At 49.3% G+C, this 16,710-nt stretch overlaps 1 protein-coding gene across 1 annotated transcript; it reads left to right on the forward strand.

Annotated features, from left to right (window-relative positions):
• Positions 1-529: 529 nt before the first annotated feature.
• On the forward strand, positions 530-6,119 carry WFIKKN1 (WAP, follistatin/kazal, immunoglobulin, kunitz and netrin domain containing 1). Its single transcript, XM_060260704.1, has 2 exons — positions 530-787; positions 4,588-6,119. Exons 1-2 carry the CDS (start codon positions 530-532, stop codon positions 6,079-6,081), a joined length of 1,752 nt encoding a protein of 583 aa, XP_060116687.1. The 3' UTR covers positions 6,082-6,119.
• The last annotated feature ends 10,591 nt before the right edge of the window (positions 6,120-16,710 follow it).

The raw sequence follows: 16,710 nt of genomic DNA on the forward strand, positions 1-16,710 counted from the left end.
TTGCATGGTAGCTTGTGACCTGGACCAACCTGCCCACCGCCCATATTGGGGGGAATTTAAGAACTTTTTGGCAGAGAGAGAAACTGTTGAATTGAAGGAGGAAGAAGCAGATTGGACCAAGAGCCCCATCTCCCAAGGAGTGTTCAAACATGGGACCCGTCTAGCGAGATGCTGGCTTCTGGAGGGCCTGGTAGGGTTTTGGCGGTGCCAAGCTGTATATGGGACGGACGCCATGCATCTAGGACAGCCTGTGGCCACGAGAGGAGCTTACGCTAGGGGAAACTGAGCCTGGGGGAAAGAAAAGAAAGAGCAGCATTTGCTGTGTTTCAAACAAGAGTTTGCCTCCTTCCTCTCCTCTCCTCACCTCCCCACCCCGCAAGCCCGCTCTGCTCTGCTTTGCGAATGTGATTGTTTTGTCTATCGCACAAGGCAAAGTGGAAGACTCGTTGTTTCCCCCCCTCCTGGCTGGGGTGGGGGAGAAGAAACATAGGGAGAAAGAGAAGGAGGCGGCTGCCACAGCAGCAGCCGGATGCCTTTCTGGACTTGGCCGGGCCAGGACTCGAGGAGGAGAGACGTCCGCCGGAGCCGGCTCAGAGGGCCAGGCCGGGAGCATCATCCGGACCCCATGCTTCCCGCGTTGATCCTCTCTCTGCTCTCCGTCCTGGCAGAAGGGGCCAGCCTGCGGCCAATCCACACCAACCACCTGGGGGTGTGCCCCAACCAGCTCAACCCCAACCTTTGGGTCGACGCCCAGAGCACCTGCGAAAGGGAGTGCCAGACGGACCGGGTGAGTGGAGCCTCGTTTCGCCTGGCCAGCAGGGGGCGCTGCTGGGACCCTCGGAGGCGAAGAAGATGCCTTTTTATGGGAAAGGAGGGCGAAGAAGGCAGTTTCGGGGAGGGTCCGTGGCCCAGAGGTAGAGCACGGGCTTTGTGTGTGGAAGGGGACCGGGTTCGAATTCCTGGTATAGCAGAGTTGCAGATTTCCCCTCTGCCTGATATCCCAGAATGCTGCCACCAAAGAGAAGGGGTCTCATTTTAAGGTGGTGGGGGGGGGGGAGGTAATAGCTTACATCAGGGGTGGCCAAACTTGCTTAAGAGCCACAGAGAACAAATGTCAGATGTTTGAGAGCCACAAGACCTGAACGTCAGATGTCTGAGAGCAGGAAGGAAGGAAGATGGAGAGGGTGAGAGAGGTGGAAAGAAAGCAACTTTAACTCTACATACATTCTCCAAGCTGCTGGCTGGCTTGACGCAGATAAGTGATTTAAAGAGACAAGGCCTTCTCCAAGCTGGCCAACAGGGGGTGGGGGCTTCAAGAGCCACATAATACATGTGAAAGAGCCACATGTGGCTCTCAAGCCACTATTTGGCCACTCCACTTTACATCAAGGGTGGCCAAACTGGCTTGGGAGACACATGTGGTTCTTTCACACATATTGTGTGGCTCTTGAAGCCCCCACTGCCCCATCTGCAGAGGACGGATTTTCCAGAGGAAGGCGAAATTAATGAGAGTTTGTATCGTTCACCTTGGGCTATAAAAGGCATGGTGATCCCTGAGGTGTTACCGCATTTCCAAGGAGAGTTGTTTTCTGTTGCCCCAGAAGGTCAGACCAGAACCAATGGGTTGAAATTAATTCAAAAGAGTTTTTAGCTAAACTTTAGGAAGAACGTCCTGACTGTTAGAACTTTTCCTCAGTGGAACAGGCTTCCTCGGGAGGTGGTGGGCTCTCCTTCTTTGGAGATTTTCAAACAGAAGCTGGACTGCCATCTGACAGCAATGCTAATTCTGTGAACTTAGAAAGACCATGAGAGGGAAGGCAGGAAAGGCTCTATCTGTGCTTAGTTCTTGTGGTCCTTTCTTACATGTCCAGGGAAATGCTGATTGCCACGTTGGGGTTAGACAGCAATTTTTCTCCAGGCCAGTTGTTGCACATTCTGTACTTGCTGCTCTGTGACAGCGTTCCTAGTTAGAATTGCTGCAAATTTCTAGAAAGAGGTTTGCACACGATTGTGCATACACAGGGGTGGTCAAATTGCAGTTCGGAAGCCACGAGTGGCTCTTTCACGCATATTGTGTGGCTCTCGAAGACCCCACCACTCCATCAGCCAGCTTGGAGAAGGCTTTTCTCTCTTTAAATCACTTCTCCAAGAATGCATTTAAAGTTAAAAGTTAATTTCTTTCTATCTCTCCCTCCCCATCAATTTTCCTTCCTTTCCTTCCTTCCTCCTTCCCTTCTACCTTCCTTCTTCCCTTCCCTTCCTCCCTCCCTCCTTTCCCTTCCTTCCTTCCTCCCTTCCTTCTCTTGCAGCTCTTAAACATCTGACATTCATGTCTTGAGGCTCTCAAACATCTGATGTTTATTCTACGTGGCTCTTATGTTAAGCAAGTTTGGCCACCTCTGTGCATACATGACTGAGACCCAATGATGGGTGTAGCATAAGAACAGTGTAACTTAAGTGTCCGAAATACAATCCTGACATTCAGAAGGCGAAGTGGGACTTTCTTCACACTGGGGTGGAATTCTAGCAGGAGCTGCTTTAGGCCACACATCCCTGATGTAGCCAATCCTCCAAGAGCTTACAAAAAAGAGCCTTGTAAACTCTTGGAGGATTGGCTACAACACAAGGCCCTTCCATGTGCTCACTAGAGGATGGTGGACCATCCCCAGTGTCCCCTCCTGACCCCAGCCAAGTGGATAGCCTGTGTCTCAGGATCCATGTGGTTGTGCGCGGAAGGGAATTACTCCTAGAGGTCCTCCAATCCATGCGAATCCCATGTTCCAGGCAGTGGAGTTTCCCTGGGTCAGATGGAACAGTGCTGTGAGTGATGACTGTCGGGATTGGATCACACTTTGAACCCGCCTCTTTTTTAACCCCCTCCTTGCACTCGTGCATCTTTCTGCGAGGGGTTGCTGTGTATCTGGCAGAATGACTTCTGACCCTGGAAAGGGTGATGGTGGGAAACACAGTGTTAATCTTTAAAGTGCCTTGGGACCAGTGTTCCCTCTAAGCTGATAGATCCAGGTGGGCAGCCGTGGTACTCTGAAGTGGTAGAACAAAGCAGGAGTCAAGGCGCACCTTTAAGACCGGCCAAGTTTTATTCAGAATGTAAGCTTTCGTGTGCTAAAAAGCTTACATTCTGATGAAGTGTGCTTCTAGCACACGAAAGCTTACATTCTGAATAAAACTTGGCCGGTCTTAAAGGTGTGCCTTGACTCCTGCTTCCCTCTATGCTGAGTTAGTGTGAGCTATCTCACAGTTTTTTTTAGACTCCAACTCACGTTGTTGTTTTAGCTCAGGAAGGATGACCCCAGAGCAAACTAATTTGTGCAGCAGCCAATTCACTTGCTCACAGCTCTATTGCCAGAAGCTTACAAAATAGTATTTTTTGGCTTACCAGACCCCGCAACCTAGGAGCATTACTTGTGGACACATGTGATATTCCACTGCTACAAACCAACACGGCCACCTGTCTGGATTTATTCAGCTGTAGAAGAAGCTATGCCCTGACCAGCGTTCCCCGTAAGCTGAAGTAGCGTGAGCTAGCGCACAGATTTTTAGCCTCCAGTTCACACATTTTTGTCTTAGCTCAGGAAAAATGGCCCCAGAGCGCAATAATTTATGCAGCAGCTCGCAACTTTAATGCCAGTAGCTCACAAAGTAGAATTTTTGCTCACAAGACTGCAGCTTAGAGGGAACATTGGCCCTGGCTTAGATAACCCAGGATAGCCCCATCTGGTCTGATCTTAGAAGCTAAACTCAGTCAGCCACGGTTAGTACTTGGACAAGACTTGCACGGCTCATTTCGTAGCAGGAGCTCCTTTGCATATTAGGCCACACCCTCCTGATGGAGCCAATCCTCCAAGAGCTTACAGGACTCTTAGTACAGGAGCACTGTAAGCACCAGGAGGATTGGTGACATCAGGGGGGTGTGGCCTAATATGCAAAGGAGCTCCTGCTACAAAATGAGTCGTGGATGAGAGGCCACCAAGAAGTCTAGAGATGGAACGCAGAGGCAGGCAACGTCAAACCACCTCTGAACATCTCTTGCTGTAAAGACCTCATGAGGGGTCACCTTCAGTGAGCTGCAACTTGGCGGGTGAGGGAAATGGGGTGGGGGGGGGGAGAAGAGGAAGGAATACACACTTTTACTACATGAAAACAGCCCTTTGTGCTGCGAGATTAGAATTAAGGAGGACTCAAAGGCTGCGATCACGCACACTAAATAATACACTTTCAATCCACTTTCAGTGCACTTTCCAACTGGATTTTGCCAATTCACACAGTAAAATCCTGTTGGAAAGTGCACTGAAATTGGATTGAAAGTTCATTATTTAGTGTGTTCGGTCACAGCCAAAGTCTTTGTGTAGTGAAACGACTGTGTGAAAGTGATGGTTAAACCTGAGTGAGAGGGCAATTTTAGGATCAGTAGGCTGGCGTTCCTGTTCTAGAGAGATGTGTTTTCCCTGAAGATCCAGTTTACGGTGTATCCCAACGAAGCTACAGCTTGTGAGATGCCTAGTCTGAAGGGGAGGCCGTAAGATTGCTGAGCTAGAGTTTGAGTGTGTGTTCTCACTTCCCCTACAGGACTGTGAAGGCTTTGAGAAATGCTGCACCAACGTCTGCGGCCTGAAGAGTTGCGTCGCCGCCCGGTATGCCGACGGAAGCCTGTCGTTGCCGGAGCTGGCCCGGGAGGCCACATGTGAGAGCTTCGTGTGCACGCAGCAGGGCTCGGACTGCGACGTCTGGGATGGGCAGCCCGTCTGCAAGTGCAAAGACAGGTGTGAGAAGGAGCCCAACTTCACCTGCGCCTCTGATGGACTCACCTACTACAACAAGTGCTACATGGACGCCGAGGCTTGTATCCGAGGCGTCGGCCTGGCCGTGGTCCCTTGCAAGTACATTTTTGCCTGGCCTGATGCCAGCCCGGCGCCAACAGAGACGACAGCTCGCCCAACTCCTGGAGCGGCCGCAGAGGCACCCGTCCCTCCAGCGCTCTACAATAACCCATTTCACCGGTCAATATACATAGGTGGAACCGTCAGCTTCCACTGCGATGTGAGTGGGCGACCACGCCCTGAGATCACGTGGGAAAAGCAGAGCGACCGTCAGGAAAACTTCATCATGCGCCCTGACCGGATGTACGGCAATGTGGTGGTGACCAACATCGGGCAGCTGGTTGTCTACAATGCACAACCGGAGGATGCCGGAGTCTATACCTGCACAGCCAGGAACGCCGCTGGTCTCCTCCGAGCAGACTTCCCCCTTTCGATTGTTGAGAGGGAGCGCTCTGGATGGGAGTCGAGGGTGCCTGGCGTCTCGCGGCTCCCTCCCGGAGAGTGCCTGAAGGAACCAGATAAACGGGACTGCGAGGCCTACCGAGTCCGCTGGCATTATGACTCAAAGAAGGGGTCCTGTGTTACATTCCGCTATGGAGGGTGCGGTGGTAACCGGAACCACTTCGACACCTATGAGGAGTGTCGCCTGGCCTGCCCCGATAATGTCATAGACCCGTGCTCCCTTCCTGTGGTGCAGGGCCCCTGCAAGGACTGGGAGCCCCGCTGGGCCTACAACCACCTGATGAAACGGTGTCATTCTTTCATCTACGGAGGCTGTGAAGGTAATGAGAACAACTTCGACAGCAAAGAGAGCTGCGAGGATGTCTGCCCCTTCCTCAAGACCTCCCGGTGCAAAGCGTGCCGCTTGAAGAGCAAGATGGTGTCGAGCCTGTGTCGCAGCGACTTTGCCATTGTGGGGCGGCTGATGGAGGTCGTGGAAGACCAGGACTCTGGCATCGCCCGCTTTGCTCTGGATGACATCTTGAAGGACGAGAAGATGGGTCTCAAGTTCTTTGACATCAAGTACTTGGAGGTGACCTTGTCCGAGATGGACTGGAACTGCCCCTGTCCCAATATGACTGCTGAGGATGGGTCTCTCATCATCATGGGGGAGGTGCACGATGGCATGGCGGTTCTTGATTCGGACAGCTATGTCCGAGCTGCCAACGACAAGCGTGTCAAGAAGATCCAAGAACTTCTGGAGAAAAAGACCTGCGAGCTTCTCGACCGGTTCCGGGACTAGTGTCCGTGGCTTTCCGCTCTGCACAAGGGAGGACGCCCCTCAAATCTCTGATCTGTCCCTTGCATTTATGCCAAACTGGGTTGGGTTGCCCCTCTTACAAACCTCCCGTATCTCTGAAGGGATGGACAAAAATGCCGATGCCCTCCCCGCGGGCCAGTTCTGTGGTCCAACCTCTCGTTTTTGAACATTTTGCATTTATTATCGATCTTCTGATATAACGAGCTCCGCTAGGCCTGTAACTACCTATTCGTCTGTTTTTGTGTGAGCTGTAATTTATCTCTTTGTGCCTATAGCACCCTGACCTGGCTTGTGTAAAATTAAAGGAACTTTTGTGTTTTTCCCTCCAGGCATGGCTGTCGTCTTCCATCTGTATCTTTGACTTTTGATTGGAACAGGGAGAGTCCACATTTGGGTTTTGCATGGGTTTTTTTTTTTTAAATAAAGATTGTATTACTATTTTGCCTTATGGAAAACTCAGTATCGAGCTTTTTTGTATAACACAGGGGTCCCCAACATGGCGCCTGTGGCTAATCTGGTGCCCACCAACGCCAGGCCATGACTTTCCTGGCAGTCCCCAAGTGTTTTTAGAAAGTAGGTGGGGCTTTTGTCCAGCAGAGCTTTTGATTGGCCATTGGAAAGCCGGTTGGCTGTGCAGATGAAGTATTTCAGCGGCAGATGCTATCCCAGTTTTATTCTCTTGTATTCTCCTTTCCCAGTGTATTTTTTTTTTAGTTATCCCTCTTCTCCTAGGTACTTCCTCTGTGTACTGTGTTCTGTCTCCCACGGCAGCCATTTTATGGCTGTACTTATCACTGTGTATCAGAATTCCAAAGGGTGCCCTCAGGCTCAAGAAGATTGGTGACCCCTGATATCATAAAAAGGTAAAGGTGGTCTCTTGTGCAAACATCGAGTCATTACTGACCCATGGGGTGACGTCACATCACAATGCTTTCATGGCAGGCTTTTTATGGGGTGGTTTGCCATCTACACTTTACCCCCAGCAAGCTGGGTACTCATTTTACTGACCTCAGAAGGATGGAAGGCTGTCATACATGCAATATTTCTCCAACACAGAAGTCAGTGAGATAAGCACACTGTGCATAACGATGCACAAATGTCTGATTTAGTGAGAAAAGTGAAATATCTATATATATGTTTTTAAAAGGTAGTCCCCTGTGCAAGCACCAGTCGTTTTCGACTCTGGGGTGACGTTGCTTTCACGATGTTTTAACGGCAGACTTTTTACGGGGTGGTTTGCCATTGCCTTCCCCAATCATCTACTGGGTACTCATTTTACCGACCTCAGAAGGATGGAAGGCTGAGTCAACCTGGAGCCGGCTACCTGAACCAGCTTCTCCTGGGATTGAACTCAGGTCGTGAGCAGAGGGCTCCAACTGCAGTACTGCAGCTTTACGACTCTGCACCACGGGGCTCTGTAAATATCTATATACAAATATCTATATAGTATCTGGGTTTCTATATAGTATATAGAAATAGCTATATTCTAATAGCGATTGGCCAAATCTGAGGATACTTAAATCTGGTTATCGGAGCTATGAGCAAGCAAGAGAGAATTTTGCAGACACCTAAAAAGGGTCCCAGGTTTGCAGAAAAACCTGAAATCTAAAAAGCCCTCCCAAAACACACACACACACACACACACACACATGATGAAAGGAGCACATGTAGCTTTAAGAGGCAGAAGCCCTCAATGGCTGTTGCTAGGCAACCACAGCTTACCAGACTTGGTTTTTCTGAGTAAAAAGGTAGGTCGAGGGCATGGCCCTTTCCAGGGCTGTTTTGGCCTCTGAGGGAGGACACATCAGGGCCGATCTAGGGTTGCCACTTCCAGATCGGGAAATTGCTGGAGATTTTTTTAAATTATCCTTCTTCTAGGTACTTCCTCTGCTTCCTGCGGCAGCCATTTTATGGCTGCACTTAGCACTGTGTTATCAGAATTCCAAAGGGTGCCCAGAAGTTCAAAAAGGCTGATGACCCCTGGTGTCATAAAAAGGGAAAGGTGCAAGCACCGAGTCCTTACCGACCCATGGGGTGACATCACATCACAATGTTTCACAGCAGAATTTTGATGGGGTGGTTTGCCATTGCCTTCCCCAGTCATCTACACTTCCCACCCCCAGCAAGCTGGGGACTCATTTTACTGACCTCGGAAGGATGGAGGGGGGAGTTTGGGTAGGGGAAGGGCCTCACCCGGATATAATGCCATAGAATCCACCCTCCAAAGCAGCCATTTTCTCCAAGAGGACAGACCTCAGTTGTAATTCTGGGGGAATTCTAGGCCCTACCTGGAGGCTGACTTGATACCCTAGGCCTGGCAGTAGCCTCTGGCTGACTTGATACCACCTGACTTGCATAATTCAAGCAGGTTGGCTGCTTGCTGTTCTTCAACAACAGCCACCCCATGAAAGGCAGTGTTATGTAGTGGTTAGAGCTGCAGAGTAGGCGCTGGAAAGCCCAGCTTTTATTTCTCATCTTGCTATGGAAGCTCATTGGGTGATTTCGGACCAGTCATGCTTTCAGCCTAACCTCCCTCTAGAATAAAAGAACACCGAGTGCTGTTCTAAATTCTGAAGCAGGACTGTTTAAAACAATTGGAGACCCTAGTTCTTTCTGTTACCATGAAGAAGAGATTGGGTTTATACCCTACCATTCACTATCCGAAGGCGTCTCGGAGCGGCTTACAATCTCACAGACACCCTGCGAGATAAATGGAGCTGAGAGAGCTCTGACAGAAACTGTTCTTGAGAGGAACAGGGCTGCGAGAACTTGTGACTGACCCAAGGTCACTCCAGCAGGTGCGTGTGGAGAAGGAATCAAGGTCACTCCAACAGGTGCATGTGGAGGAGGAATCAAACCTGGTTCTCCCAGATAAAAGTCTGTGCATTTAACCACTGCCCCAAACTGGATCTCCCTAAAGGGAAGATGTGGTGTGAAGCCCCCAAAGAGCAGACTTAGGTGGCTCTGGACTTGGAAAGTTATAGGATGGGATGGGGGGGGGGCGGGCAATAATCCCAGGTCAGGTTTCAGAGATGCTTGAAGCAAAACCTGTAGCTTTTATCTTATTAGTTCATTCAGCAAAGTTGGAAGCATTCCTGCAGCTAAGAAGCCTTCGTTCAGCCGGAAGAATCTCTTCTGTTGGAGGAAGATCTGCCTGTTTCCAACTTTGCTAAGCAGAAGAAGGGCAAGATTTGTCCAGTGAGGGTGCAACTTAGCTGGAACCCATCAGAGTCATGGCCAGGGCTCTTTTTTTGTAGAAAAAGCCTGGCAGGAACTCATTTGCATATTAGTCCACACCCCCAACATCACCATTATCAGTTTGGTGCAGTGGTTAAGTGTGCAGGCACTTTTCTGGGAGAACCAGGTTTGATTTCCCACTCCTCCACTTGCAGCTTTTGGAATGGCCTTGGGTCAGCCATAGCTCTCACAGAGCTGTCCTTGAAAGGACAGCTGCTGTCAGAGTTCTCTCAGCCCCACCCACTTCACAGGGTGTCTGTTGTGCGGGAAGAAGGCAAAAGGGATTCTAGGCCGCTCTGAGACTCTGATTCAGAGAGAAGGGCGGGGTATAAATCTACAGTCTTCTTCTTCTGCACAGGGTTTTGTCAAAAAAGCCCAACAGGAACTCATGAACACTATAGGACTGGGAACAGAAAACGAAGATCCCGCCATATTGAAGTTGCATAGCACCATATAATGTCTTAAAGTGTATTTTATTGGTTTTAAACTGCTTTATAGAACTGATTGTTAGCTGCCCTGAGTCCACTTGCGGAGAGGGCGGGATAGAAATTTAAAGTAATAAATAAATTTGCATATTAGGCCACACCCCCTGGGCATCACCATCGTTTTGCAGAGGGCTTTTTAAAGAAAAGGCCCAGCAGGAACTCATTTGCATATTAGGCCAGACCCTCTGACACCAAGCCAGCCGGAACTGCTTTCCTGCTCAAAAAAAGCCCTGCGCACAGCCAAAGTACCAGTCAGCCCCAGGCAAATGTGTGGCATCTCACCAGGGCAGAGTTAATTTGGGGGCCCCAATTCTGTAGATCTGTGTATTGACCTATTTCTCCTGTACTTGATTTCACACCTCGGTGTTCCTTTTTCCCAAAACCTTTTTGCAATCTGTTTGTGTCCTTTGATTGGTGTTAAGAATGGGTATTTGCCTTTCCTCCAAAATTCCCCTTACTCTGTCAGGAAGGTAAAACCTTGAACATGAACAAAGTTTCTTCTGTTGTAAGCCACCCTGAGCCCTGTCTCACAGGGAAGGGCAGTCAAAAAACCAAATTTAATAAAAATAAAGTTGCAGGGCTTTTTTTTGTAGCAGGAACTCCTTTGCATATTAGGCCACACCCCCTGATGTAGCCAATCCTCCAAGAGCTTACAGGGCTCTTCATGCAGGGCCTACTGTAAGCTCTTGCAGCATTGTCTACATCAGGGGGGTGTAGCCTAATATGCAAAGGAGCTCCTGCTACCAAAAAAGCCCTGTAAAGTAGTAATAAATAATTCCACCCTGAGCTTTCCTGAATCACACTTTGCTTCATCAGATAAGAACATAAGAGAAGCCATGTTGGATCAGGCCAATGGCCCATCCAGTCCAACAATCTATGTCACACAGTGGCCAAAAAACCCCCAAGTGCTATCAGGAGGTCCACCAGTGTGGCTAGGACACTAGAAGCCCTCCCACTGTGACCCCAGACACCAAGAATATAGAGTATCACTGCCCCAGACAGAGTCCCAATGATAAGCTGTGGCTAATAGCCACTGATGGACCTCTGCTCCATATGCTTATCCAATCCCTTGGAGCATACCACTGTTAATGTGTTTATCGTGACGTCAGTAAGTCGAGGGGGGAGATTGGCAGACTTGGAGAAGGTAGATCACTTGGAGAATGCATTTAAAGTTGCTTACTTTTCACCTCCCCCCTCCCAGTTGGCAGTCAGGCAAAGTAAGAACAATGCTGCTTTTGTTGTTATTTATCTCACACTTTTCCGCTCCAAAAACACCCGAAGTGGCTAACTAATAGAAGACATCCTCTTAGAACAGAGATATCAAATAGCCAGCCATCAATAAAGCAAACTGTGCCAGCTTTCAAGTAGAGCAGAATGGAAGACAATAAGCCTCAGAGACGGCTGAATCACACCTGGAAGGGTAGGTTATGCAAGACATGATGAATGAGTGACTCTAGATTAAGGATTCAGGGGCTAATACTATTGAACCTAGCAATGAATTTTAATTCCGAACTCTAGGTGCTGGATTTTTCCTTTGAAGATGGAGGGCCTTAAATTTTGGAGCGTGCGTGGGGATAAACTCAGCATCTAGCTTTGTTGGAGGGTTTGGTTCCTGGATTTGTATCTTTCACCGTTATTGAGAGGTTGTTTTTATTTAGAGTGGGGTGGCCAAACTGTGGCTCAGGAACCACATGTGGCTCTATCACTCGTGTGGCTCTCAAAGCCCCCCACCACCCCATTGGCAGACTTGGAGAAGGTAGATCACTTGGAGAATGCATTTAAAGTTGTTTACTTTCTACCTCCCCCCATCTATTTGCTTTCTTTCCTCCCTCGTCTTGCAGCTCTCAAACATCTGATGTTCATGTCTTGCAGCTCTCAGACATGACATTTATTCTGTGTGGCTCTTACATTAAGCAAGTTTGTCCCCCCAACCCCGGTCTAGAAGGCTTTCTGCATTTCACCAAAGCTTTCTCTTTAGCAGTACAAGGGACAGAAGGAAATGTAATTTTGTCTGTTCTTTCTCTTTGTGCTTATGTGTTTTGGATTCATTCAAAAGTTGTCTCTCTTGCCCTGACCTGGATAGCCCAGAAATCTGATCTCACTTGAGAGCCAGTTTGGTGTAGTGGTTAAGTGTGCGGACTCTTATCTAGGAGAACTGGGTTTGATTCCCCACTCCTCCACTTGCACCTGCTGAGATGGCCTTGGGTCAGCCATAGCTCTGGCAGAGGTTGTCCTTGAAAGGGCAGCTGCTGGGAGAGCCCTCTCAGCCCCACCAACCTCACAGGGTTTCTGTTGTGGGGGGAGATTAAGGAGATTGTAAGCCGCTTTGAATCCCTGATTCAGAGAGAAGGGCAGGGTATAAATCTGCAATTCTTCTTATTCTTCATCAGATCTTGGAAGCTAAGCAGGGCTGACTCTGGCAAGTGCTTGGATGGGAGACCTCTTTGGAATACCAGCAGTCGGGAGGGCAGGGGCAGGCTTTAATCAGCCACCTCCCTGAATATCCTCCAGGCCCCCAGTAGGGGTCAGTCCCCAGAGGTCCCCAGGGCACACATGTAAAATACAAAAATACCCCCCGCCATTGTCTGTCTCCTTTAGGATTTGGGGAGAATGAGCATGAAATATACCCAAGTGCCAGAACTTTTGACCACAGCGTCCCGGCAGATGAGGCAGATTTGCGTCAGCCTGCCCTTAAACTTAAGCAAGGGGCTCGTTTCAGACTGGAAGGCCCACAGCCATTTTGCAGTGCATCTCAAAGCAGATGGGTTTCCCAAAATGGGAACATGATTTGCTCAAAAAGGGCCCTGGAAACCTGGCTTTAATTCAGCTCCACTCAGGTGGGTGCCTCGTGGTTTGCACAGACGCGCATCCCTTCTCTTCCTTCTGCCGCCGCTACTTTCTTCTGCATTGCGATGTCATTTCATTGTGCCATTTGCCCTTGCCTGTATCACGGACTGCCATCAGCTGGGCAACTGGCAAACTGATATCACAATGTGGAAGGGAAGGACTGAGAAACAGGGAGGAGGCATCTACGTGGGGATGCAATTTCTGGTGGCAGCCCTGCATTGTGCGTGGTGTTCGCTTGCTTCACCGTGGAAGCTGCATGTGTGCATGTCTAACAAGGTAGAACAGGAATGCCCCACATTTTCATTGGAAAATAGACTGTCTTCTGACAATGTGAATCTACTCGCAGCTAAAAGTCCACAAACAGCACTGTCAGAGTAAAGCTAGAACAGGGGTGGCCAAACTTGCTTAATGTAAGAGCCACATAGAATAAATGTTAGATAGTTGAGAGTTGCAAGACACGAACATCAGATGTTTGAGAGAAGAAAGGTAGGTTGGAAAATAGAGGGGAGATGGATTGAGAGGTGGAAAGAAAGCAACTTTAAATGCATTCTCCAAGCTGCAGGCTACCTTGGCTCAGAGAAGTGATTGAAAGAGAGAAATGCTTTCTCCCAGTTGGCCAACAGGAGAATAGGGGCTTTGAGAGCCTCACAATATGTGTGATAGAGCCACATGTGGCTCCCAAGCCACAGTTTGGCCACCCCAGAGCTAGAAGAACCCACAAGCCAGGTTTTGGATCCGGAGAATTGCCTTTCCATCCAAAGCCAGAAGAGGGAGCCCCTTCACAGTATTCCCCCTTCACTATGCTGCTGTTACTCAACGCAGGCACTGCAACACCAGTAACAAACTTCCTCCAGGTTTGAAAGGGCTGCTTTGGAAAAGAGAAAGCATTGAAAGTTTGTGATAAGAGCAGATCCCTGGATCCAGCCCTCATGGCGAGTTTTCCTGCTACAATTCAGAATGTCCCCTGCCTCTCTAGAAGAGGGGTCTGCATCCCCGTTTCTTCTTCTGGGCAGTTATGAGAAACACAATTTCATCTTGCAGACGGGAGGAAAACACAGATGGATCTGTAATATGACAACAGAACCTCTCCAGTATCACATCTATAAATGGGGGGGGGGGGGATTCTAGCAGGAGCTCCTTTGCATATTAGGCCACACACCCCCAATGTAGCCAATCCTTCTGGAACTTACAAAGCTCTTTTTTGTAAGCTCTTGGAGGATTGGCTACATCAGGGGTGCGTGGTCTAATATGCAAAGGAGCTCCTGCTAGAATCCCACCCCTGGTGGAATCCATTTTTGCTGCTCATTGCAACTCTAGGAGACAGGTGAATGCATGTAGCGAATGACAGGGTGCAAGAATATTGGTGGACGGTCACTTTATATAAATTAGATCAGCATATATGCAGAGTGGTAAAGCTGCAGTACTGCAGTCTGAACTTTCTGCTCACGTCATGACCTGAGTTTGCTCCCAGCGGAACCAGGTTCAGGTAGCCGGCTTGAGGTTGACTCAGTCTTCCATCCTTCCGAGGTTGGTAAAGACTCCCCAAATGTAGATGACTGGGGAAGGCAATGCCAAACCACCCTGTAAAAAGTCTGCCGTGAAAACATCATGATGCGACTTCACCCCAGAGTCGGAAACGACTGGTGCTTGCACAGGGAACTGCCTTTACCTTTTTATATGACAAATCAAATCCTCATTGTTTTGTGGGGGGAGTAAGGGGGGGAAGTGGGGTGTGTTATGTTTCCTGGCAACAACAGTGGGAAAAGAATGGAGATTTATACAAATGGTAGTATGCTATGAAGCAGTCTTACAGGAAAAAAAGGATATTTTAGACCAGGGCCAGACTTGTTTAATATAAGAGCCACATAGAATAAACATCAGACATGAACATCTGATGTTGGAGAGCTGGGAGGGAGGGAGGAAAATAGGGAGGGAGAGGTCAAAAGAAAGCAAAATGCATTCTCCAAGCTGCTGGCTGGCTTGGTGAGTTGATTTAACAAGACAAATGCTTTCTCCAAGCTGGCCAATGATGTGGCAGTGGGGGCTTCAGTGGGGGAGCCGCAGTTTGGCCACCCCTGCTTTAAACAGAGAAAGTAGCTGCTTGTTTCTCCCCAAAAAGTAGCAGCCAGTCCTGTGGAAGTGAAGAGTGCCACATAGCGGGGAGTTGTGTGGTACCAGCCCCACTGGGACAAACAGCACCTCGGGGCTCAGGGTAGCATTTATAGTCAATACTCCCTCTAAACCATGGAGTCTTGCTAGCAGAAATTCTACTTTGTGAGCTACTGGCATTAAAACTGTGAGCGACTGCATGAATTCACTTGCTCTGGGGCTCTCCTTCCTGAGTGAAGACAAAAATAGAAGCCCCCTGGTGCAGAATGGTAAAGCTACAGTACTGCAGTCCGAGCTCTCTGCTCATGGCCTGAGTTCGATCCCGGTGGTAGCCAGCTTCCATCCTTCCAAGGTCGGTAAAATACCCAGCTTGCCTGGGGGGAAAGTGTAGATGACCGGGGAAGGCAATGGCAAACCACCCCATTCAAGAAGTCTGCCATGAAAACGTGACGCGATGTCACCCCAGAGTCAGAAATGACTGGTGCTTGCACAAGGGACTACCTTGACCTTTAAGATAAAAATGGATGAGCCAGAGGCTAAAAAACTGTGTTAGCTCACACTAACTCAGCTTAGGGGGAACACTGCTTATGGTCCTCCCTTTCTCCCTTGATTCTCACGACCTTGTGAGGGAGACTGGGCTACGAAAGACTGGCTAACTCCAGCAGCCTTCGTGGTGTGTGGGGGGGAGAGGGGCAAGGATCTGAGCCAGAACCTCCTCAGTCCTCCTGGGGGAAAGAGATGGATTCACGTTGCAGAAGATGGGAGGGGTGGAGTCAAAGATGGGGAATCATACAAGAAAAGGAAAGCACAGATGCATTCAAAGCATTCACCGGAGGTATGCTTTAGAGCAGGGGTGGCCAACGGTAGCTATCCAGATATTTTTTTTTTGCCTACAACTCCCATCAGCCCCAGCCAGCATGGCCATTGACTGGGGCTGATGGGAGTTGTAGGCAAAAAAAAAATTGGAGAGCTACCATTGGCCACCCGTTTTAGAGGGTTGGCCTGTTCGGTGGCCCTCGTTGGGGGAGAGAGTCAGCGTAGATAAGAAGAAAGACTTGGGCAGGTAAAGGGAGTTGGGGAAGAGAAAGCAGTATGAACGAGGGAAAAGGGGAATCAGCGAAGGCGTCTCAGAACGGCTTACAATCTCCTTCCCTTCCTCTTCCCTGTGAGGTTGGTGGGGCTGAGAGAGCTCTGAGAGAACGGGGACTGAGTCGCCCAGTTACTCTGGAGGAGCGGGGAAATCAAACTGGGTCTCCAGATTAGAATCGGCTGCTCTTAACCATGATGCCAAACTGTCTCTCTTAGCAGGAAACATTACAAGCATGCTTCTGTAGGGCGTGATCCGTTTTCCAATCATTTGAACATGGATTGTATGGAGGCTTGGCGGAAAGACGTCTTTCTACAGGCCCTGGTGTTCTCTCTTCCCTTCCCTTTGCAGTAGTGTAGTGCAGCTGCCCCCTTCCAGACTGGGATGCTTTCTGTGGGTCATGTGGACTTCTCCTGTCCAATCAGTCTTCATTCCACAATGCCTCCTCCGTGCCTTGGACACGCAAGTCCATTTCCCCAGCTTGCTGCGCTGCTCACTTCTCCAGCACCGACTGGGAAAGACCTCAACGCCCTTTTGGTTTCACCAAGCAGCAGTACATATATGAACATATGAAGCTGCCTTATACTGCATCAGACCCTGGGTCCCTCAAAATCAGTATTGTCTACTCAGACTGGCAGCAGCTCTCCAGGGTCCCCAGCTGAGGTTTTTCATGCCTATTTGCCTGGACCCTTTTTAGTTGGAGATGCCGGGGATTGAACCTGGGACCTTCTGCTTACCAAGCAGAGGCTCTTATCAGTGAGCCACCCTCCCTCCCTTACGATGCGTACTCCCAATATTAATCCCATACTTGTCATATGGCTCCCCAACAGCCACTCCCATACATCT

Source organism: Heteronotia binoei, chromosome 20, assembly GCF_032191835.1.
Source record: "Heteronotia binoei isolate CCM8104 ecotype False Entrance Well chromosome 20, APGP_CSIRO_Hbin_v1, whole genome shotgun sequence".
NCBI classification, from domain to species: Eukaryota; Metazoa; Chordata; class Lepidosauria; order Squamata; family Gekkonidae; genus Heteronotia; species Heteronotia binoei.